General features: G+C 44.1%; 1 protein-coding gene across 1 annotated transcript in view; it reads left to right on the forward strand.

Moving 5' to 3' along the window:
• The window catches only part of Slc16a2 (solute carrier family 16 member 2), a 122,647-nt gene that overhangs the window by 85,261 nt on the left and 14,383 nt on the right, over positions 1-23,003 (forward strand). The window contains exon 2 of the mRNA XM_006991572.4: positions 21,897-22,041. Within this exon, the coding sequence (XP_006991634.1) occupies positions 21,897-22,041 (145 nt within the window). The remainder of the gene's footprint in view (positions 1-21,896; positions 22,042-23,003) is intronic.

The following is a 23,003-nucleotide window of genomic DNA, read 5'->3' on the forward strand; positions in this document are numbered from 1 at the left end:
TGAGAGAGCATCTTATATTTAAACCATAATATGGAACTTAGAAAGTGGGCCGCCTGACCTACAGTGCTCCGTTTCTGGTGGCTGGAAAGTGTGTGGAGGAGACACATGTTTCCAGGGAGGCTGTGGAGATTTCCTAAGCCGGCAGGAAGCATCTAGTCTGGGCATCATTACCCAACCCAGTCAGACAGCACACTCATATTCCTCTTGGACCAAGGGCTTGGAGTTCCTTTCCTGGCAACACAAAACTCTGCTCAGGATGAGCCCTCCAAGCCAGCCCTTAGAGGTTATAAGGCAGGGATGCTAATGTGGAAAAAGCCAGACAGGGAAGGGGAAGGAAGGACAGAGTTGCTGAGGGGTAGGGGGTGCACACCTTTGACCGCAGCACTTGGGAGGCAGAGGCAGGTGGATCTCTGTGAGTTCCAGGCCAGCCTGGTCTACAGAGTGAGTTCCAGGACAGCCAGGGCTGTTACACAGAGAAACCCTGGCTTGAAAAACCAAAAAAAAAAAAAAAAAAGAAAGGAAAAGGGGGGCAGGGTGCAAGTACTGGGGCCTTGTTCCTATTTTGAATGAAGTCTGTGGGCCTTGTGTCATCATTTATAAACAGCGGGAGATAACCGGTCAGCCTTTGATTAATGCCTCTACCTGCCTAGTGATACGGAACAGGGAGCTTGGAAATGGGGCAATGGGGACCTTGACACACATCCAGGCTGGGAAGCACTGCCCTGGAGTCCAAAAGTACCAAGGCCATGGAGTCATCACCCAGTTGAGCACTGGAAGAATGCCCCAAGAGGCAAGCGAGCTCGCAGGAAAAGCAATTTAGGATTTACTTAATGTCTTGGGGGGGGGGGAAGTCATAATGAATGGTCGAGTGGGTGGAAAGAGAAAAGCAGGTCTGGAGCAGAGGTAGGGACATACCAGTGACTTCCCACAAGCACCAGGTGGGAGAGACTCAGAAGAAAAGCTCTGAGGAGGGCGGCTTAGCAGAAGCCCATGAGACGCTGTGATGCAGGAAAGCAGCATCGGACTGGGCGTCCCAAAGCGGGGTTTTTAGTCCTGGCTCAGCAAAGGACTCGCTGTGTGTCCTTGAATAGTTTGTGCCCTCTCTAACCCTCAATTTCCTCGTTTGTAATTTTGTGGTTTTCTTCAACCCTTTATTGAGGAAATATTAACATACAACAAACCACACGTATTTCAAGTGTACAATTTGATGGGTTTTGACATCTGTACAAACCAGAAAACTACCACCATAATCAAGGCATAGCTTTCGCCCCTCAAATTTTCCTCTTTTTTTTTTTTTTCAATAATTCCTTGTTTTTACCCAGCTCTCTGCTCCTCCTTCCCGCACTGGAGATGATAGTCTTTCATTGTGTATGTATTTGTTTGCTTGCTTGTTGATTTGTGAGTGAGGGCCTGTGTGTGCCATGCCATATGAGTAGAAGTCAGAGGACTTTCTGGAGTTGGTTTGCCTACTACCTTGTGAGGTAGGGTCTCTCCTGTTTCTGCTGCTGTGTATTCCAGACTAGCTGGCCCATGGCCCTCAAGGGAGTTCTCCTGTCTCTGCCTCCCAACTCACTGGAGGGTGCTGGGATTACTGAGGGCTAAGGTTGCAGATATGTAAATCTGGCATTTGCTACCCTCAGAGCCACACCCCTCCAATCCCAGCCACTGAAGTGTGTTTTATCACTTGACAATTCGGTATTTCCTAGAGGTTTCGTAGCTGGAATCGCATACTACAATATGTATTTTAGGCAGCAATTGGCTTCTATCACTGAATATGGTTTTGATATCCATCTGTGTTCCAACATGTTTTAATAGTTCCCCCTTCCTCCTTCTCTGCCTCTCTCCTTCCCTCTATTTCTCTCTTCCTTCCCTCCTCCCATCCTGCCTTCCTTCCTTTCTTCTGTCCTTCCTTCCAGCTTCCTTTTAAAGAAGTGGTATTGAATTTTGTTATTATGGAAAGGTCTCTAAAACATGCATAAAATTTCAAAGCTTCATAAGTAGCATATGCTATCTTTAACAAACTGATACAGATACATGTATAAAAATATAAAAGAATACATATCAAGTTACACTATTTGCTACCAAGTGACCGGAATTATAGATCTGTTTTCTTTGCTTCTCTGTTTCCTAATTTTTGAATTGTGAAAATACATACTAGGAAAATGTCATATCTTAAAACCAGTTGTACTGAAGCATAATTGGCATAAAGAGCCATGTTTAAAGTACACAAATATTAAGGTTGTACACATGCATACATGTGAAGCCATCACTATAATCAAGATGGCAAACATATACATCACCCTCCAAAGACCTCTCCCCATCGACTGTGCTTCTTTGTGTCACCATAGGTTAGTTTGCATTTTCTAGAGTTAGAGAAGGAGGATTAAACAGTACATTGTTTTATTTTACCTTCTTTGACCATCATCATGGTTTTGACATTGTTCCACGATGATGCATCTATCACCAGTTCACTCTTTTTTTTTCTCAGTAGTATTTCTTGGCATGGACATACCACAGTTCATCTATCCATTTACATATTGATGTATATTTGAGGGTTTTTTTTTACTATTACAAATGTAATGATGATGAACGTCCACGGACAAAGTCCCCCCTCTTCTCCCTCCTGTCTCCTCTCTCTTCTCTCCTCTCTTCTCTCCATTTTTTGGAACAGACTGTCATTCTGTAGTGCAGGCTTAAATGCATAGCAGGTCTCCTGCTCCAGCACGGCAAGTGCTGGGGTTCCAGTGTGAGCCCCCACAGCCAGCTTCACGTACAAAGCTTGATGTGCATTTTTACGTCTTTGAGGTTGCTATGGCTGTATTTGACTATTTGAGGAACTATACCATTTTACATTCTCAACAGCCATGCAAATGGAACTGAGAGTTCTAGCACTTCCAAATCCTCGGCAACATTGGCCATGGTCAGTTTGGGAAATGTTAGATGTTCTAATCAGTGCGTTGTAACCTCTTAGTGGGTTTTAGCTTGAATTTTTCCAGTGATCAATGATACCAAACATCTTTTCTTATCTTCTAGCATGTATATATCTTCTTTGGTGAAATATGTCTTTGTATCTTTTGAACAATTTAAATTTTTTTAGGTTTGTTTTATTTTATATAAATACGTGTTTTGCATATATATGTGCATCACATGTGTACCTGGTGTCTTCAGAGGTTAAAAATGGTAAAGATCACAAGAAGATGTTGGATCCCCCAGAACTGGCATTATGGATGCCTGTAAGCCACCATGTGACTGCTGAGAACTGAACCCAGGTCCACTCCAAGAGCAACAAGTGCTCTTAACCATTAAACCATTTCACCAGCCCCTTTGGACATTTTTTAAAAATTGAGACAAGTTCTCACTTTGTAGCTCACACGAGTCTGGAACTCACTATGTACCCTAAGTTGGCCTCAGACTTGTGGTAATCCTTCTGCCTCAGCCTCCTAGGTGCTGAAATTATCTTTTGTTCTCCTGTTCATTTTTAATTAGACTGTTTTCCAAGTTTTTACTGCATTTTATTTATTTGTTTTACGTGGAGACATGTAAGTGAGTGCATGTCCACAACAGCGTCTGAGTGGAGGTCAGAAGAAAACTTGCAGGTTGCAGGAGTCAGTACTACATACACACACAAACAGAGAGAGAGAGAGAGAGAGAGAGAGAGAGAGAGAGAGAGAGAGAGAGAGAGAGAGAGAGAGAGAGAATAAATCTTTTATCAGAAACACGAGTGGTAAATATTTTCTCCCACTGTTTGACTTTGTTTTAATTCTCTAAAGGTGTCTGTAAAGAGTAAACTGTTAAATTTGGATGAAGTAAATTCCATGTTTTATGTTCTTTGCGTACTTTTTAAGAAATCTGCACAGCTCAGCAGTTAGGAGCACTGACCGCTTTTCCAAAGGACCTGGGTTTGACTCTCAGTACCCACATGGCAGCTCACAAGCATCTGTAACTCCACTTCTAGGGCATCAGATGCCCTTTTCTGACCTCTCCAGGCACCAGGCATTCACATGGTGCACACACATACATGCAAGCAAAACACTCATACACATTAAATAAAAAAATTTTGAAGAAAGGAAATATTGGCCTGAGCTAAGATCACCATGACTTTCTCCTATATTTTGTAATTTTAGTTCTTTTATTTATATCTATGAACCATTCTGAGTCGAGTTTAATATATTGTATAAGGTAATTTTTTTTACTTGTATTGATTCTTTGTGGATTTCACATCTCGCATTCCAATCCTACTTATCTCCTTGTCTCCTCAAATGTGCCCTCTGCCCTTACAACCCTCCCCGCATCAAAACCAAATTTAAAAGAAAAAACAAAACCAAATAAAACAAAGAAGAAAAAGAGAGAGAGCTAAGAATCTTGTTATGGAAGGTGCAGTGTGGCCCACTGAGTCACACAGTGTACCCTTTAGTCAACTCATCTTTACTTGCATGTGTTCATTGCACTGAGTCATTGGTCTGGCTTGAGTTGCGGCCTCCTCTGGCTTCCAATACACCACCAATAATGGGCTCTCCCTGGGGCTCCTCTTGGGTATCCTGTTGTTATCCTTTGTCATGGAGATCCTGCTGTTTTGGATCTGTAGATTCATCCTTTTCTCATGCTCCAACAGTTCACAGATTCAGTGGATATTGGGGTGGGCCATCTCTTAGCCCTGGTTCTGGGCCTGGGTGGTACCTGGGTTGGTCAACCTGTCAGCTTTCCCTCATCGTCACTACCTGAGTGAACTCTCCAGCACTGCTCTGGCTAGCTCACCCCATGCAGCCTCGAGGAAGGAGAGGGGCCAGTTCTGTTCTTAAGCCCTCAGATCTGGGCCCTCCTCACTCATATTGCCAGGGCCAGCTCTACTATTTTGCCCAGGCAAGGTGGGGGGCCCTCTCTCCTGATTGCTGTAGAGGGTATGGGGGCAAGGGGTCAGCTCTCCTGCTCTCGTGTCCTCAGGGCTGGCTCACCTGCATCCTTGACAAGAGGGTCAGCTCTAGTATGCTTCCCAGGTGGGGTGTGGGGCCTGCTCTCCTGTGTGCTGCAGCTGGTGTAGGACAGGGCTAGTTCTCTCACTCTATGAGCCTGGGGCCAGCTCTCTTGCCTGCCACAGGTAGCAGGGGAGGGGGCATCTTTCCTTCACCCATGCCACCATATGGCATGAGGGGGTGGAGGTCATCTCTGGTGCTCTCATGCCCTCAGGGCTTTGCTCACCTACATCCCCAACAACAGGATCAGCGCTAGGGTGCTGCCCAGATGAGAAGCAGAGGTTGCATTCTCATGAGCTGCTGCTGGTGAGGGTCAGGGCTAGCTCGTCCAGACTTGTGACCCCAGGGCCAGCTCTCTTACCTGCCGCAAGTGATAATGAGGGAAGGGGGAAGGGCATCTTTCCCACACCCATACCTCCACATGGCAGATAAGGGGGTGCAGGGTCAGCTTTCCTGCTCTCGTGCTCTCAGGGTCAGCTCACATGCATCTCTGTGTGCTTCCCAGGTGAGGTGCTCACCTATGGTGAGGGGTGGGGCCATCTTTCTGGAGTGCAGAAGCAAGCTCTCCCCTGAGGGGTAGGGCCAGCTCGCCTGCTAGAATATCCAGTGAAGGGCAGGGCCAGTTATCCCAGGGCCAGTGAGGGGAGGGGCCGACTCAGCACAGCATGGTTCCAATGATCCCCCGACCCCACCCCCGTGCTAACACAGGCCACTGACAACACCACAGACCCCAGCTGCAGCAGGACCACAGACCTAGACATGGCCCTCAGCAGCAGCTCAGGCCAGGACACCACCACGGTCAGTGGCAGCACAGGCCGCTCAGATCAGCATGGTCCCCAGGCACCAACTTGGTCCCAGGTGGCTGGTCAGACCCCAGGCATCTGTAGAACCCTCAGTGGCAACCAAAGCCATGGATACCTTTCCAGACCCCGGCCTCCGCAGGGCCAGGGACCCAGACATGGCCCTAGGCAGTAGCCCATGCCCAAACGTCTTCATGGCTCCAGGTGGCAGCATTGGCCACCCAGATCAGCATCACCCCTGGGTGCAGCATGGTTCTTGGACACTGACATGGTCCAAGGTGGCCAAACAGACCCCAGTTGTCCACACGGCCCTCGATAACAACAGGAGCCCCAGACATCAACTCAGACTCTGGCTGATGTAGGACCTTGAAACCGGACATGGTCCTAGGCAGTAACCCAGGCCTGGACAACACCATGGCCCCGGGTGATAACACAAGTCACTCAGATCAGGATGTTCCTGGTGGCAGCATGGCCCTAGGACATCATCATGTCCACAGCTTGTGGCCTAGACCCTGAGCATTTTCGTGGCCTTGGGTGGCAACATGAGCCACAGACATCCAGACCCTGGCTGTAGTAGGACCATGAACCCAGACATGGTCCTAGGCAGCAGCCCAAGCCCAGATGTCACCATGGCCCCAGGTGACAATGTAGGCCACCTGGACTGGGCTTGTCCCCATAGTATCATGGCCATTAGACACCAACATGGCCCCACGTGACAGCCCAGACACCCCACCCCCACCCCCAGCATTGACATGGTTTTTGATGGTCTCAGGAGCCATAGACATCAACACAAACCTTGGCTGCGGCAGGGCCTTGGACCCAGACATGGCCCTCACCCAGGCCTTGGTCTGGACAATATAATGTAAATATTTAACTTCATTCTTTTCAGTGTAGACACTCAGTTGATTCTCCATAAATTATTGCAGAACAAAAACTATTCTTTCTCTGCTATATGTCTTGACATTCTGTCAAAAATTTCAATCAACGATACATATATGGGACCACTTCTCAACTCTTAATTCTATTCTATATGCCTACTTTTATATCAATAATATATTTTCTTTATTGTTGTAACTTTATAACATGTTTGAAGTCATGTAATTTAAGTCTTCCAACTTTATCAAAATTATTTTCTCAGCCAGGTGTGGTGGTATGTGCTAATAATCCTAGCACTTAGGAGACTAAGGCAGGAAGATCAAGAGTTCAAGGCCAAGTTACACTATTTAGTAATACCCTGTTTTAAAAAAAAAACTCTCATTTTTATGTCTTCATGTACATATAAATTGGAGAGTCTGCTTTGCAAATTCTTTTTTTTAATTTTATAAAGTCAATCTTTATTTATTTTTTTATTTTTCTTTATTAAGAAATTTTCTACTCACTCCACACACCACCCACAGATCCCACCTCTTTCCTCCTCCCACCCCCAGCCTTCTCTCCCAAACCACCCTGCATCCCACATCCTCCAAATTGAGGTCTCCCATAGGGAGTCAGCAGAGCCCAGCACACTGAACCTAGGCAGGTCAAGCCCCTTCCCACTGCACCAAGGCTGCCCACTTTGCAAATTCTAAAACACAAACATCAACTTAGCTGAAATTTTATTTATTTTCACATTGTATCATCAAGACTGTCTAAAGAGATTTGACATTTTAACAATATTGAATATTCAGGTCCATAAGCAAAGTGTATGTCTCTAGTTATTTACATCTTCTTCACTGTCTCTCATCAACATCTTGTGATTTTTTTTTTCAGTGTAGTGATCTTGTATATCTATTATCAAATTTGTTCATATTTCAGTTTATTTTGAGACAGGGTGTTCTATGTATTGAACTTGGAATCTTCCTACCTCGGCATGCAGAGTCCAGGGAGAACAGATGTGCACTACACTCAGAAGCAGTGCACGTTGTTGTGGTTCTGGAGGCTGAGCCTAGTGCCTTACTAGTGCTAAGCAAGGGTCCTGCCACTGAGATAAGTCCCCAGCTCAATATTTCATTTTTATGCCATTTTAAAAGGCATTTTTATTTCAACTTTTAAGTATTCATTGCTGGTATATACAAGATAATTCGGTTTTGCATGTTGACTTTGTATGGGATCTTGTGTGAGTCACTTGTTAGTTGTCACAGCTTCTGGGTGGAGTCCTTTGAACTCCCTAGATCACATTGTCTATAAATGCAGTTCTAATTTTTCAGTTCCTATCTATGTATTTTCCATTCCTTCATCTTATACACTAGCAAGAACCACTAGCAGATTGTTACCAGTACTAGGAAAAACGTGTACCCTTGTTTTGTTTCCAATCTATTGTGTAAGTTTTCAGTCTTCCATTATGAAGCATGATACTAGCTGTGGGTTTTTCATAATCCCTTCTATTTCTAGGTTGCTGAGAGTTCTTTTGATCTTGATCAGTTATTGAATTTTGTCACATTTTTTCATCTATTGACATGATTACGATTTTCATTTTTAGTCTAAGTATATACTTCATTGGTTAATTCTTAGATGTTGAAATAGCTGTATTTCTGGAATAAATCCTCCTTGGTCATGATGTTTTATCCTTCTTATATGTCATTGATTCCATTAGCTAAAATGTTAAATGTTTTAACTATTAGATTTTGTGGGGTTATTTTCTTGAAGGGGAATTCAGACAATACCTCATTCTGTAGCCCAGGCTGGCCTTGAACTCATAATTACCCTCCTGTCTCAACCTTCTAAGTGTAATGATTACAGGAATGAGCCACCATGACCAGATAAACTATTTTTTATTAAGAAGAATTTTATTCATTTTACATACCATTCAAAGACCCCCCATCTTCCCTCCTCTCGCTCTTCCAGTGAGAATGGGTGTTTGTCCACACATACCCCATTCCCTCCTACTAGAAGGTAAGGCCTCCCATGGGGAGGTACATTTAGTAGAGGCAGATCCAGGCCCTTCCCCCTGCCTCAAGGCTGCGCAAGGTGTCCCATCATAGGTAGTGGGCTCCAAAAAGCCTGCTCATGCACTGGGGATGGATCAAACTATTTTTATGAAGGACATTTGTTTGTACTTTACTTGTGATGTACTTATCTGGATTTTCATTAGGTTGTCTGGACTCTTCAGCCCCTCTATGATTCTTAAGGGTTTTTTTCATCTTTAACATTCTACAGTTCTAATAAGACCCCTTCTGCTTTGGATATGTCTCTCCTTCTATTTGCTTATTGCTTGTCTGCCTGCCTGCGTCCTTACTCTTTCTCATACCCTCTATCAGAGGAATGTCTGCTAGCTGGAGTACATATAGGGTAAGCCAGCTTTCTCCAAGGAAAACTGAGCAAATTGCTTCAATTCACAGTTCTCCCAAAGAAGGTCAATCTGGGGCAAATAATCACTGGAGTAGCACCTCAGCTGCTGTCGTAGATAACTGGCCATTGTATGAAGCCTTGGGTGCGAAAGCAGTCTACCGTAAGCTGTTAAGTATATCCCAGTTACACCTAAGGAGACTTGTCTGCATTTCAGACTTGGCATGAATAGGACGAAATGTGAGTCTCTCTGGGTCTCAGTCTGTAAAATTAGGAAGTAGACTCCTTACATCCTTACAGTCTTTACTCTAAAACTGGAAGTAGATTGCAGTAAGGGGTGAGAAAGGCTAAGTGACTGGATAAGGGGGTATCAGATTAATAGATTTTCAGTGATAATGTTGGCTTGAAAGGCTTTGAGACTGTAAAGTTTGTGGCCCATTCAAGTTAGCTGTGTTGAGACAAAGTGTAGAAGGATAAAAATTCATTTGTTTAAATGTTCAATGTTCACGAAAAGGTATTTTCCAGTATATTATGCCACAACAGAAAGAACTCAATGCATTCTGAAAACAAAACAAACAAAATCACAAATGCAGAAACCACTGGGAGGATCGACTTAAAAGATCAAATATGAAAGTATTTTGGGACTTTTTAAATACAGGCGCACTGCAAATCTGGAGCTGAGTTCTAGACACAATGAATCAATGGTGATTCAATGGACTTAGAGAAACAGAGTTGGAGAAAGAGCTTTTCCGTACAGTGTCAGAAAATACAAGGGGGTGAGAATAGAGTTCCGTGATAGAGTGCTTGCGGAGCGTGCACACAACCCTACGTTCTGCCACAAGTGCTGCCAAAAGAAACAAGGATAAGAAACAAGAGAAGGACCGGAAGGGGAGGGAAGGGAGTTGGAGGAGGAAGAACGGGAGGGGAGGGGAGAGGAGGGGAGAGAAAGGGGGGGGAGGGAAATGAAAAAGATTTGGAGCCATCTTCCCTGAGCAAACAATTTTCATCTAGTCACTGGGCAAGTGGTTACATAGCTCTTCAAACTGGGCCCTGCACAAGGCTGGAGAAACAATGTGGAGCTCCATGGGAGGTCACTATCCTGGTGGGACACCAGCAACTTGGGCCGTAAGAAACTCAGTGTTGCATTTCTCCCCTCTGGAGCTCCAGTCCACCCCAGAAGGGCCTTCACTGACTTCTTCCAAATGTGCCTCACCAATGCTTTCAGCTCTCTGACTAACGACTGCTGCAGCCAGATGTGCCAGCATGCTCCAATCACAGCCCAGAGCCACTGCTGTCCAGACTCTCCACCTGCCCCATGTACACCATTCCAACCACCCTCACATATTCTAGCTAGATTTAGAGTCTTTGAGATATACTGGGGACTGTGAATAGGTGGGGAGATAAGACAGAAGCGGCTACATATAAATAATAACATAGACTCTAATCCGTGGTGGCATTCTCTCCATTTAGCATTGAATCTAACTAAGCCTTAGGAAGTCTATTTGTTATACTTTCATTATACTGTGCACCTTGTCGGAAGGCAAAAGGACTCTTGAATAGACCCACCTTTACCTCCATGTCACCTCCCTTTATTTTTTCCTTCCATCTCCCACTTGCCCTGCTTCGGCCCTTCTTAATGCCTGATTAGTTTCTCACAGTAACAGGAATTTGTAAAAGTCTACAGTTTTCCAGAGTTTGGCTGTTGAAGTAGCTCTTGCTCTCTTTTAACTCTGAGAGAGGGCAAGTCTGAAGAGCTTGAGTTTTGTCAAGCAAGAAGTGAAGAATCTGGTCCCACATTTGAGTTCTTTTCTGAGAACTGGACTTCAAAGACATTTGCTTGAGAGCCTGGGGAAGGATCCAGAATTGGGCACTTGAGTGAGAAAAAAATGGAGGATAAAGAATTTTGAGGACCAGTTGGTCCAGAATACATCTAAAAAGGCCAAGGTTCTGACTTTGTGCCGCCCAGGCCCAACAGAAGCCCAAGGGTGCTGGGCAGAGAATAGGAAAGGGCTGGCTCCTGAATACAGACGTTGTGTTCACTTCAAGTATGAGCTTTGGGGGTGGGGGGGCCTCTCACTAACCTGGGTGGCAGGATTCAGGTTGAAAAGAAGTTTGGAACTTCTGAGTGGAAGGAGTGGATGGTGGGTTTAAATATAGTTCCTCTTCAAACACTGGGGCTCTGTTGGACAGAACATTTGATTCAGTAATTAGGCACTTGCTTAGCAATGCAGCTGTGGGTTGAAAATAATGCTTTCTGCCTCGTGGAAAGTTATGGGTTCCACCCCTAATTTCTCCAAGTCTCTTTTGAAAGATGGCACATTTGTTTTGCCCTTCCCAATTCTCCCACGAACTCAACTGCCTTGTCAAAACTTCTTTGTCTTCCCCATATAAAAGCAGAGGCAATTATGGGGAACAATAGCTAGAAACGGCCTAGCTTTGACTGTCAGAGTTCTAGAAAATGTTTGCTACCCCTTGCATTTAAAAATTAAAGGAAACTGAGTGCCATAACAGCAAAGGACAAACAATACCCATTTATTGTCAGTATGGTCATAACTGTCATCATCATCATCATCATCATATCATCATCATGACTCTTGCTGGGAACTTGCCTACTAAGAGTTCTCAAGTCTTTGGTCATACCATGATGTTCTTCAGCTATTGATCTAGCAGGCCATATCTCTCTCCTTTCACTTAACAAATTTTCTTTCACTTGGAATATCTGGCTTCTTTGAAAATCTTAAAAGAGAAAATTTACCTGGGTGCAGTGGCACATATCATTAATTTCAGCACTTGGGAGGTAGAGGCAGAAGGATTGGGAGTTAAAGCTGAGCCTTAGCTACAGAGCAAGTTCAAGGCCAGTGAGGACTACATGAGAACCTGTCTCAAGGAACAAGGAAGAAACTTTATTCTGGCCATGCATATGCATTTTATAGACTTTATTGCCTAATTTATTTTTAAATTTATTATTGATTTTTATATTTTAATTAAAATATAATTATGTTACTTCCCTCTTTCCTTTCTTCTATTGAGCCCTTCCCACGTGCCCTCCCTACAACCCCTCTCATGTCTTCCCATACATATGTACACACACACACACACACACACACACACACACACAGATAGATATAGATATATAGAGAGAAATATATAAATGCAGCCTACTTGAGTTTGTTTTTGTTGTTTGTATGTATATGGATTCAAGGTTGATCACTTTGCCTTTCCCAGGGATGAGTCCCCTGATTGATTTTCCAGTATTTCTCAGGTTTTTTTTTAACATATTACCATATGGAAATATAGTTTAGGGGTGGAACACTTACCCGACTCATCCAAGAGCCTAGATTTTTATACTCTCAGCTGTAACATAGTGTCTCTAAAAAGCTTGCCTTCCATGGTAAGGTGGGGCCATAGAAAACTGAGTAGTGAGCTAGGAATTTCCTCCTCTTTCAGCAGTAACAAGATCTATTCTTCCCCTACAGTGTTAGAGAAGACTGTGTAGAAAGCGTGGACTTTCACCTTTGCCAAACTGTAACCTCTGATCACACATCCCCAGGTTTCTGGCGAGGTACCAAGGTGGTAGCAGCTAAGGTCAAGCAAGCCATTAGCACTTTCACCATGACTTAGTGTAATGTCAATTGAAGTCACACCAGCAATAACAAGGTGTCTAACGATGGCAGCCGAGAAGAGAACATGGACTTCTAGCCCCATTTGGCAGTAATGGAGTAGTATTTGACTGGTGAGTTGTCAAAGGAGGCCTGCTAAAAACAGATGATCTCAAGAAGATCCTGAGACTCCTCATATCCAAAAATGTCTAGGATAAAAGAGAACATCATTTGCCACACCAAGAACAGAACTATTTTGCCTTTAGTGGAAAACACTTTTAGTGGTTAACTGACAATAGCAAGATGACACATAAGTGGGGCTCGTCTGGTGAGGGTGTTAAAGCACCCATTAGAAAAAGTACTTAACAAGCCAACAATAACTCCTGAAAGAAATAATACATACGAGGCTGGAGAGGTGGTTCAGCGGTTGAGAGCAGTGATTGATCTTCCAGAGGACCCGGGTTCAATTCCCAGCACCCACTTGGCAGCTCACAACTGTCTGTAACTCCAAGATCTGACACCCTCACAGACATACATTCAGGCAAAACACCAACGCAAGTGGAATTTTTAAAAAGAAATAATAAATACAAAATATCAACAAATAAATAGAAACTTTAAACACAAAACAATGGAAATTTCTAGAATTGAAAAATATGGTGGCCAAAATCAAATAAGTAGTACTGGATGGGCTCCACAGCAGAATAAAGAGGGGAGAGGAAGGAGTCAGTGAACTTGAAGGGAGAACAATAAAAATTATCCATCATAATCAACAGAAAGAAATGGATTAGGGGGAAAAACAGAGAGCTAGGAGCCTGGGGGACTATGACAAAAGATACTACATTCTTGTCATCAGATAATTCCCAAGAGAGGGGGGAAAGTGGGGCTGAGAAAAACACTCAAAAATGGCTTAAATTTTCCCAAAATGTGGCAAAAAGACATAAATCCAGTTTCAAAAAGCTGAGTAAATTCCAAAGAGGATGAACTCCAAGCAATCTATGCTAAGAGACATTATAGGCAAACTTCTTCAAACTAAACACACACATTTATGCAATCTTCCATCTAAATTCCTTATAAGAGAAGAGAAAACATGAGATATTTTGTTGGGAGGTGAGAAAGCTCTGAGTGAATGTCTGAAGAACCGATAAAGTCCTGAGTGATTGTGTGTTGTAGGCATGGGGACAACCATGTCAAGGACCAATGCCTCATTCCCAGTATGGATGAGTCTCAAAGGGATGGCAAAGCCTTCCTCAGATCTTAGTGAGAACCTTAACGGTGTGTACTGGTAGGAGTGCTTACAAATGATTAACTAATTTGAGCAAAAACTAGCAACTGGCTGGGCATGGTGGCACACGCCTTTAATCCCAGCACTCGGGAGGTAGAGGCAGGCGGATCTCTGAATCCAAAGCCAGCCTGATGTACAGAGCGAGTTCCAGGGTGGCCAGGGCTCTTACACACAGAAACCCTGTCTCAAAAAACAAAACAAACAAAAAACAAAAGCAACTGCAGCTTCCTCCTCCCACGCTTTCACAGTCTGAGACTGCTCATCTTCTGAGACTTCCTACCAAAAGTAACTCATTCCCTCCTGCTATGCTGGACATAATAAACAGGATGAAGTTCTAGGTTGCTGCCAACAGTTGGTGCCCTCCATCAGAGTGCACACGGTCCACCTGACCCCAGCTTTTCTGTGCACGAACCTCTGTTTGTGTTCTCTCATCTCCAGGCACCAGCCTGCGGGGGGGGGGGGGGGGGGGTGATGAGTGCTGCCTGAGTCAGACATAGCTAGGCCATCGGAAACTCACATCAGTCAGACAAGGGACCACTCCCTAGAGGAGTGCACAAAGGAAGACAAAGAAAAGACTCAAAGTGGGGGAAGGGAGGCCAACTGTAAGCATCAGTGTAAAACATGGCAGAAGTAGCATCTAGAGACAGGGAGCCGGATGTTAGCACAATGAAATTTCATGTTCGCAGTTTCAAGGAGATTTTAAGGGACTACGGAAGTAGGGTGAAAGCACTGTAGCTTCATCATTTTAGACCAGGTTCAAGCCATATGCCTTTGGTTTCCTGAAGCATGGGCAGTAAGTCTCGCTGCTTGAGAGGAAATGGGAGGTTTGAGGAATGCATCTATGACCAAAGGACCCATGGGCATTCCCATTTTTCTCTTTGGGTTTGTGGAGTCTTGTCGGTGATTCCTTAGACCCTGTGGTTTCCTCACAGGAGAGCAAGTTCTGTGAAATTGGATCCCTGAGGAGTCCAGCTTCTAGACATTGCCCCTTGGACTGTGAGGGGGCTGGCAACCAATTACATTACTCTTTGCAAGTTTACCAACTAATTAACATAGCTGCCTCAAGGGGAAGGAGAAAATTGCTCAACAAGGCGGGGGAGGGGGGGGGACCTTGTTGCTGAAATTCACCCTGCCAGGAAGGATTGTGCCTAGATTTTGGGGCCCGACTCTTTCCAGACCTCAGCGGTGGCACCCGTGGCTGTGGCCTGGTCGTGAATGCCCCTTTTAGGTGGGGGTTCCTTGGCTGGAGCACGCAGAGCACTGCCTTGGTGGGCTGGGCAGCTGATGCTAGCTGCTTGTTGTGGCCCAGTTCTTAAAAGCAGCCCTGAGAGAGGCTCATTGCAGGGGGAAGATCTTACTGATTTTCAAATTTTTTTCCAGTTTTTTTCGCTCAAATAACCCCAGGCCAGAGGCCACGGGTTTTGTTTCTCTCTCTTCAGTAGGTGTCAAACATTGCAGTGAACCTCTGCTGAACTAACTTGAAGATCCATCATGAACATCTAAGAAACAGGAAAGGGGGAGGTGTGGGAAGTAGATATAATCACTGAGTGAATGTGTTGCTGAGTTGGGCACAGCCAAGTCAAGGACCAAGGCCTATTTGCCATGAGAATGGCCATGTTTTTATCTCCTGTGAGTGAGGCTCAGCGACACGGCAAAGCCTCCCATGGGTCTGAATATGAATGTGGACAGTGCGTTTACAAACGATCGATCAGTGTGCAAAAACTAGCAACTGCAGCTTCCTCCTTGTCAGAACACAGTCCGAGGATGGAGTCCTGTGAGGGGTGTTCTGAGTGCTTGTGAGGAAACTCCAAAAAGACAAGAGTCTTGTGACCTCAGTTTCTTCAAAACACAGACTTGTTCTTGGAATGTGTCTTCGTGCTCCTCCCGGGTATATTGGATGGGAGTGAGTTTACTTCAGCTGTTGTTATTCATATGCCTCTATGGAAAAACATGTTTCTGCCACATGCGCCTTGTCCTTGTGATCGAACACCTTAAGAATCTCGTGTGATTCTTCTTAACCCTCAGAGTACAAATTGCCTGATGCTCTGAATAAAATCAGCTGTTGCACGAGACTTCAGTCCAACTCATTTCTGCACCTCCCACCTCCCAGGTTCAAACCACCAACCACAGTGGTGAACACCTCCTCCCAGGTGTTTACAGTGGGACACTGCTCACCTATAGAGACACCCTGAGAGACTCGCTAACTCCTCCCCTCTGTGCTACATGTAATCAATCCGCTGAGGTCCTGGACGGCGGCGGTAGTTGGTGCATCTCCATCAGAGTGCACAGAGCCCACCTGACCCCAGCTTTTCTATCTGCATGTCTATCTTTTCTTCATTTCCTCAGCCAAGTCAAGTCCCAGCCGTGCAGGTAGGTCATAATGGTATTTGTTTTTCTTTACCTGGACTATTTCACTTAGCACAAACATTTTCAGTTCCATCCTTTTTTAAGACCTAATAAAATTGCATTGTGTATCTGTATCACATATGTTATCCATTCATCTGTTGATGGACATCTATGCTGGTTCCATATCCTAGGTATTGTAACTATTAGAACAATAAGCATGGATGTGGGAGTCTTTCTGTGGTATGTTGACTTAGAGTCATTTGGGCATATGTCAGGAACAGTATAACTGAGTCATATGGTAGATCAATTTTTAGGTTTTTGGAAAACATTCATAGGAATTTCCATGGTATCTACACCAGTTTACACTCCCACCAGCAGTGTATAGGAGTCCCTTTCCCCCATATCTTCTACAGCATTTGTTTGTTCTCATGATCAACGCCATTCAGGTTAGGGTGAAATGATATCTCAAAGCAAATTGAATTTCCATTCCCTTAATGGATAAGGATGATGAACACTTATTCAAGTCTGTTTTCGTTGCTGTTGCTATTGTTGGTGAGAGGTTCTTATGTATCTCAGGTTCCCTCTAACTCACTATGTAGCTGAGAATGACCTTGAACTCCTGATCCTCATGCCTCCACCTTCCAAGTGCAGGGATTACAGACCTGTGTCACTGTGTCTTATTTTTAGGTATTGATTAGCTGTTTGTATTTCTTCTTTTGAGAACTATTCAGTTCATTGGTCCACTTATAGACTGGATGATTGGGGTTGGTGTTTAACATTTGTGGTTCTCTACATGTTTTAGATAGTAATCCTCTGTTTATAATAAATTATAAATTTATATTTATAATTTTATACATTTTGTCCTGTTTTGTGGCTGTATCTTCACTCTGGCAATTGTTACCTTTGTTGGACAGAAGCTTTAAAAGCCCATTTCAAAAGACCACATACTGCATTTATATAGCTTTTTAGTATTTTGTTTTTTAAGACAGGGTCTCATGAATCCCAGGCAGAAGAACTTGGACTCAATATGTAACCTAGGCTGGCCTTGAACTCTTGATCCTCCTACCTCAGAATCTCAATTACTAGAATGACAAGTGTGTGTCACCATGCTCGGTTTATATAACTTTCATAAAATAAGAATATTATGAAGATGCAAAACAAGTCAGTGGGTGTCGCTAGGAGTCAGGGATAATGGCAGCAACATCTGGCATGCCTATAAACGGATGGGAAAGGAGAGCTTTGTGATGGTGAAATAGTTGTACATCTTGATTTGTGATAGGGATCTTTACACAATAAAAGGACATAGAACTATAAGCATGTGTCATACCACTGTCAATTTCCTCATTTTAATATTGTACTAAAGTTACATAAAGGAAATTTTTAATGAATAATTCATGGAACCCTCTGAGCTGCTTGTCTGTTTTCTGTAAATCAATTGCTATTTCAACGTTTTTAAGGTTTTGAAAACTAGATTAATTTTAAAAGCTATATCAAATAAAGTGTAAACTTTCTTGAACTACACAAAAGCTGTCTTCTGAGCCTAGTTATCAGTTTTCATTGTACTGCAGATATTCAGAAGAGCTCAGTTGTAGAGTCTGTAAGATGACTTACTGACTTGAATAGTATTTTAAATCGGGCTAGAATAAAATATATACATACCCTCAAGCAAAACCTCAAAGTGGTACACCCTGATTTCCTGCCCTGCCATTTTTATTGCCAGGAACTGAATTTAGGACTCTATACATGCTAACCAAATGCTCTTTCCACTGAGCCTCTGCCCCCTTTAAAAACAAAGCAAGATTTAGAGATATATTTCACGTGTGGTAATTTTCACACTTGGATGTGCTTGATTTTTATGTGCTCACATATGCCAACCCACACCATACACTATCACTGAACCACTGTTGCTAAGATTCCTTCCCAGGGTGAGACATAAGCAATGTCTACCCCTTCTCCTAAGTTCCTAATGACAAACCAAGACACAATCCTACCAAAGTTCACTCTGGAGAACCAATGAGCTTAAGTGGGGGGTTTACTTACAGGGGTGTGGGCATGCCTTCCCCCAACAGGAAAAGCCTTACCCAGCCAAGATGCGAGCTTTTCTACAGCCACATAGATGGAGCCACCATCTAGTCCTCTCCACATCTATTTTTTCCTCTTCCAGGCCATGGCAGTAGGAAGCAGGATAGTGGAGATCTCATGGCCCCCTCTGTCTTCTCTGCCCCTCTCTGCTGGGGTGTAAACCATCAACAAGCACACCTGGGATGATCTTTCACAAGCAGCTGAATGCCCCAAGATGGTGGTTGCTTCACTCATAGAACGTTCACTCACAGCGAACGTACACTCTCAAAAAAGTGTCACCACAGGCACTCCAAAATGTTCCCTCGCGCCCCTCTCTGATAAACCTCACCTTCATCTCCTCTTTATTTTTCCGTCTCCATAATTTTGCCTTTTCTAGAATTTTCTGAGAAGGGTCATTTGAGTTTGTCTTCTTTCACTCAGCATAACATCTTTGAGAATTATCCAAGTTGCTGTGTATATCACTAGTTTATAGTGTTTGTGGGTGTGCTGTATTTTGCTGTATTGATATATATCCATTTGTTTATTCATTTACCAGTATATTTGAACCATTGCTAGGTTTCAGCAATTGTGAAAAGAAGCTTCTATAATTATTGAGAACTCCAGTTGTTGGATTGTTTGGGGTTTCGCTTCCCCCACCTTGGTAGTGCTTGGCATCAAACCCAGGACATAGTACATGCTAGGCAACGACTGCTATCTCTGAGTTGCACCCTCATCACTAGGTATAGGGTTTTGTATGAACATAAATATTAAGATTTCAGTGGGATATGTTAAGTGTATGACTGACCTCACAAGAAATTGTCAAGCTGTTTTGCAAAGTGAGTATACAATTCTACATTCCTACCAGCAGAGTATGAGATTTCCAGCTCCTCTACATCCTTCCAGTACTAGGTATTACCATTTAAGTAGTCTTCTTCTTAGTAGATGTGTAAGGGATGTCTCATTGTGATGTTTCCTGTGTATTTGGTTGGTTGGTTTTGGTGTTCTGAGACAAGGCCTTGCCGTGTGTCCCAGACTGGCTTTGAATTCTTAATCTTCCTACCTCAGCCTTCCAAGTTCTAGGATTACAGGTATGTGGCAGGCAATTCCTGGCTCTCATTGTAGTTTTAATATGCACCTATCAAATGATTAAAGACATTTATCAACTTCCATGTGCTTAACTGATATTCACTTTTTGTGTATGTGTATGATGCATGTTCAAGTCTTTTGTCCATTTTGAATTGAAGTATTTGCATTCTTGCTGAGTTGTCATGATCAACTCAGACTTGTGTGCTGGAGGTACCTTTGCCGGATATATATGTCACGAATATTTTTCCCAGTGTATTTTGTACATTTTCATTTTCATAACTTTCAATATTTATTTTGAATGTGTGTGATGTGTGTGTACTTATTTGTGTGTGAGGTCATGTGGAGGCTCACCTTCCACCTTGTTTGACGCAGGGCCTCTCTTATTGTTTGTGGCTCTGCTGCATACTCCAAGCCGGCTGGCTCAGGAACTTCAGGGCTTTCTCCTGTTCCCCCCTCCCATCTCACTGCAGGAATGCTAGCATTACAGGCGCACGACACGATGTCCAGTTTTTAACGTGGGTTCTGGGAATCCAAATCATCAGGCTTGTGAAGCAAATGTTTTTCCTGGCCGAGCCATCTCTCTGGACCTCACAACTAGGGTTTTTTTTTTTTTTTTTTTTTTTTTTTTTTCTTAAAGCACGGAAGTTTTAAGCTGAATGTGGTGATACAAATCTGTAATCTCACGTTGCTAACTTTCCTTCCCTGGAAGAGAAGTAAACAACGTCTGTCCTTTTCCTAAGGTCCCACTGACAAACTGAGCGCACCAAAGTTCATCCCAGGGAACAAATACGTTTATTAGGCTTACTTCAGAGCAGCAGCTGAGGGATTGATTAGACAGGAGCATAGGCGATCTTAAAGTAGCCACACTGTAAGGCTGTACCCAGCAGTGAAGTTAGCTTTCTAGTGGCTGTGTAGGTAAAAGCCCCTCCTTTTGTCCTCCCCCACCTATGTTCTCTAGACCCTCCCCCAAGACCAAGGGCAATCAGGGAGGAATTGTATACAACTGGTTCGGAGAGCTGTCTAGTTTCAGGCCAGCCTGGGCTACATCAGTCCTTGGTTGGTTGGTTGTTTTCAGCAGAAATCTTAAGTTTTGCTGAAGTCTAGTGCATCGGCATTTCACTTATGAGCCATACTGCATATGAATATTCTATGAGATCTCTGCTTAAACAAAAATTGAAATGATTTTCTCCTGGAGGTTTTAGACTTTTACATTTAAGTCTCTGGTCAGAATTCCATTGATTTTTATGTACAGTAGAGCTCGTCACATGTCCAAACTCTCTTCTGTATATGATTATATCTTATCGTTATTTTATTTGAAAACACTTTGAAGGCTGAGCTGGGGCTGGGGCTGAGTGCTGTAACACTTCCCTAGTACTGTGAATCCTTGTGTTCTGTCCCCAACACTGCCAAGGGAAAGGGGGGGCACTTTGAGGGAAGTATAAGAATTTTAATCTCCACTCCCCACGTGGGAAATTTGGTTAGCAAAGCCTTGTGTGATTTCCCAGCGTCCCACATATCATAATGGGTAAAACTGAAATGAATGTCCAGATCCCTTGCTGTCCTGAGCCAGGATTTTTGAAGCTAGGCAGCTAGAACTCAGAACCGCAGCCTAGCAAAGTGAAGACGGTTCCTGAGAACAGATTACTAGGCGCTACAGTACGAGACACAGGCAGGCACAGGCAGTGGAGTGGCCCTTCCCTCGGGCCCACTCTGGTTGTTCACTTGGAAGGAGAAAGAAGCTGGCCCAGTGCCTTTGCTCAGGTGACACTCACTGAATGTTTTTTGATGATGATGATGATGATGATGAAGTCTTGGAATGAGTTCAGAGAAGAACTCTGAAAATAATTACAGAGTTACAAAAGTAAATTAAAGCTGAAAAGAAAAGTTTAAAGGAACTCAGATTATTTAACCTAGAAGAGAGAGGCTCAAGATGAAACCCGATAACAGCTTTTAAACAAACAAAGAACTTGGGCTTTCCTTCTGAGGGCTGAGCAAGGGGAAATGGGCTGGAAGAATGTGAGTAAAAGGGCAATGTTCCTCCTCGCCGAGGGCTGTTACCGATATGACGTCTCTAGAAATAAGATAAACTGTGAGGTTGGAGGCCAGAGATTTGCCATACATGGGCCGTCTTGCATAGAGTTCCTGAAAATCAGATTGATCCTGAATCTACTCTATACTCTAGTACAATTCCGGGGGACGGGGGGGGGGGGCATTTTTGGCTGTGATCTTTCCTGATCCTTAATCTTCACATTTAGATTTTTATTCCAAGGACTGAAACAAGCCTGGCCCAATCCTAAAGCTTACCCTACCCCTCCTCACCCCTGAATCCAAGCATCTCAATTCGGTCCTGTTTCATACCTCACCCCTGTGTACATACCACTCTGGATATCAGTGTCCCCGTGGAAAGGCCAGAGAAGAAGCGAGGTGGCAGCAGCAGCATTAGACACGACAGTAACCTCCAGTGTCTCTGTGCTCCTTTTCTCTGCAGCATGGGTCGCAGCCCTCGCCATGGGCATGATCTTCTTCTGTTCTCCCATTGTGAGTATATTCACTGACCGCTTGGGCTGCCGGATCACAGCCACCACCGGGGCTGCGGTTGCGTTCATTGGCCTCCACACCAGCTCCTTCACCAGGTAAGGCCTGGGGTGGCTGCCTACTTTTCCAAGGGTGAGGATTGGCTTCTTGGGGGGGGGGAGCTTTAGCTAGGAACACGATTCTCACTGCAGAATCCCCTGTGGCTCTGGCCATGTAGAGCCCTCAAAGATCTTGCTCCCAGGACTCAGGATGCAGTGCGACTCACTTTATATGGAGTCTGAAGGATACATTTGCAAGGAATACCCACTTCCAATATATTGTGAGGAGCCTATGTCTGCTAGTTCATAGAGCGGGTTCAAGTCCTGCTTTGATCACTGAATAGCTATGGAGTGATTGATGAGCATCCTTCTCTTGTCTGAGCCTCACTTTCTGTATCTTTAAGAGATCACATGGTTTCTTCAGATCTCTCCAAGCTCCCCTCTAATGTGGCACACATCTCATGACTTGCCTTTCCTCCCCAGAAGTTAGCGACTTAAGTGAGCTAATGTGAATGACCTAGCATTCCCAAATGAATCTTCAGCTGAAAACCAGATAATCTCAGCACACAGCTAGTTAGCATGTCTGGCCTTTTTCTGGGTGGCTCTGGCTCTGGAAAGATGGGTGGATGAGACAGAGAGGGATTCTCATGTCTTGGGCATGAGAAGGATGTTTAGCAACATTACCCACTGAAGTACAGATCCAAACCCCAGCAACCAAGCTGAAACTCAAATCCTAGATTTGTTTATCCCACTCGTAGATAGAGTGATGTAGCTAGGTGAGCAGGCTACACATATACTTGTGCCTTCTTTCCTGTCAGCCCTGCACAAGCATGTGTAAAGAGAAGGGGAGAATAAAGACCCTCTCCTATAGCAAGAGAAATGTGAGGTTCCTAAAGAAGTCTGTGGACTTTCTGCCGTACACTTTGCAAGCCGTGGTACCTCCTACTTCCAGTCTGCCTGGGTTGATATAGGACAATGATGGCCTGGAGACATGAACATGGCCACAGTGACATGGAATGGAG

This window comes from Peromyscus maniculatus, chromosome X, assembly GCF_049852395.1.
Source record: "Peromyscus maniculatus bairdii isolate BWxNUB_F1_BW_parent chromosome X, HU_Pman_BW_mat_3.1, whole genome shotgun sequence".
NCBI classification, from domain to species: domain Eukaryota; kingdom Metazoa; phylum Chordata; class Mammalia; order Rodentia; family Cricetidae; genus Peromyscus; species Peromyscus maniculatus.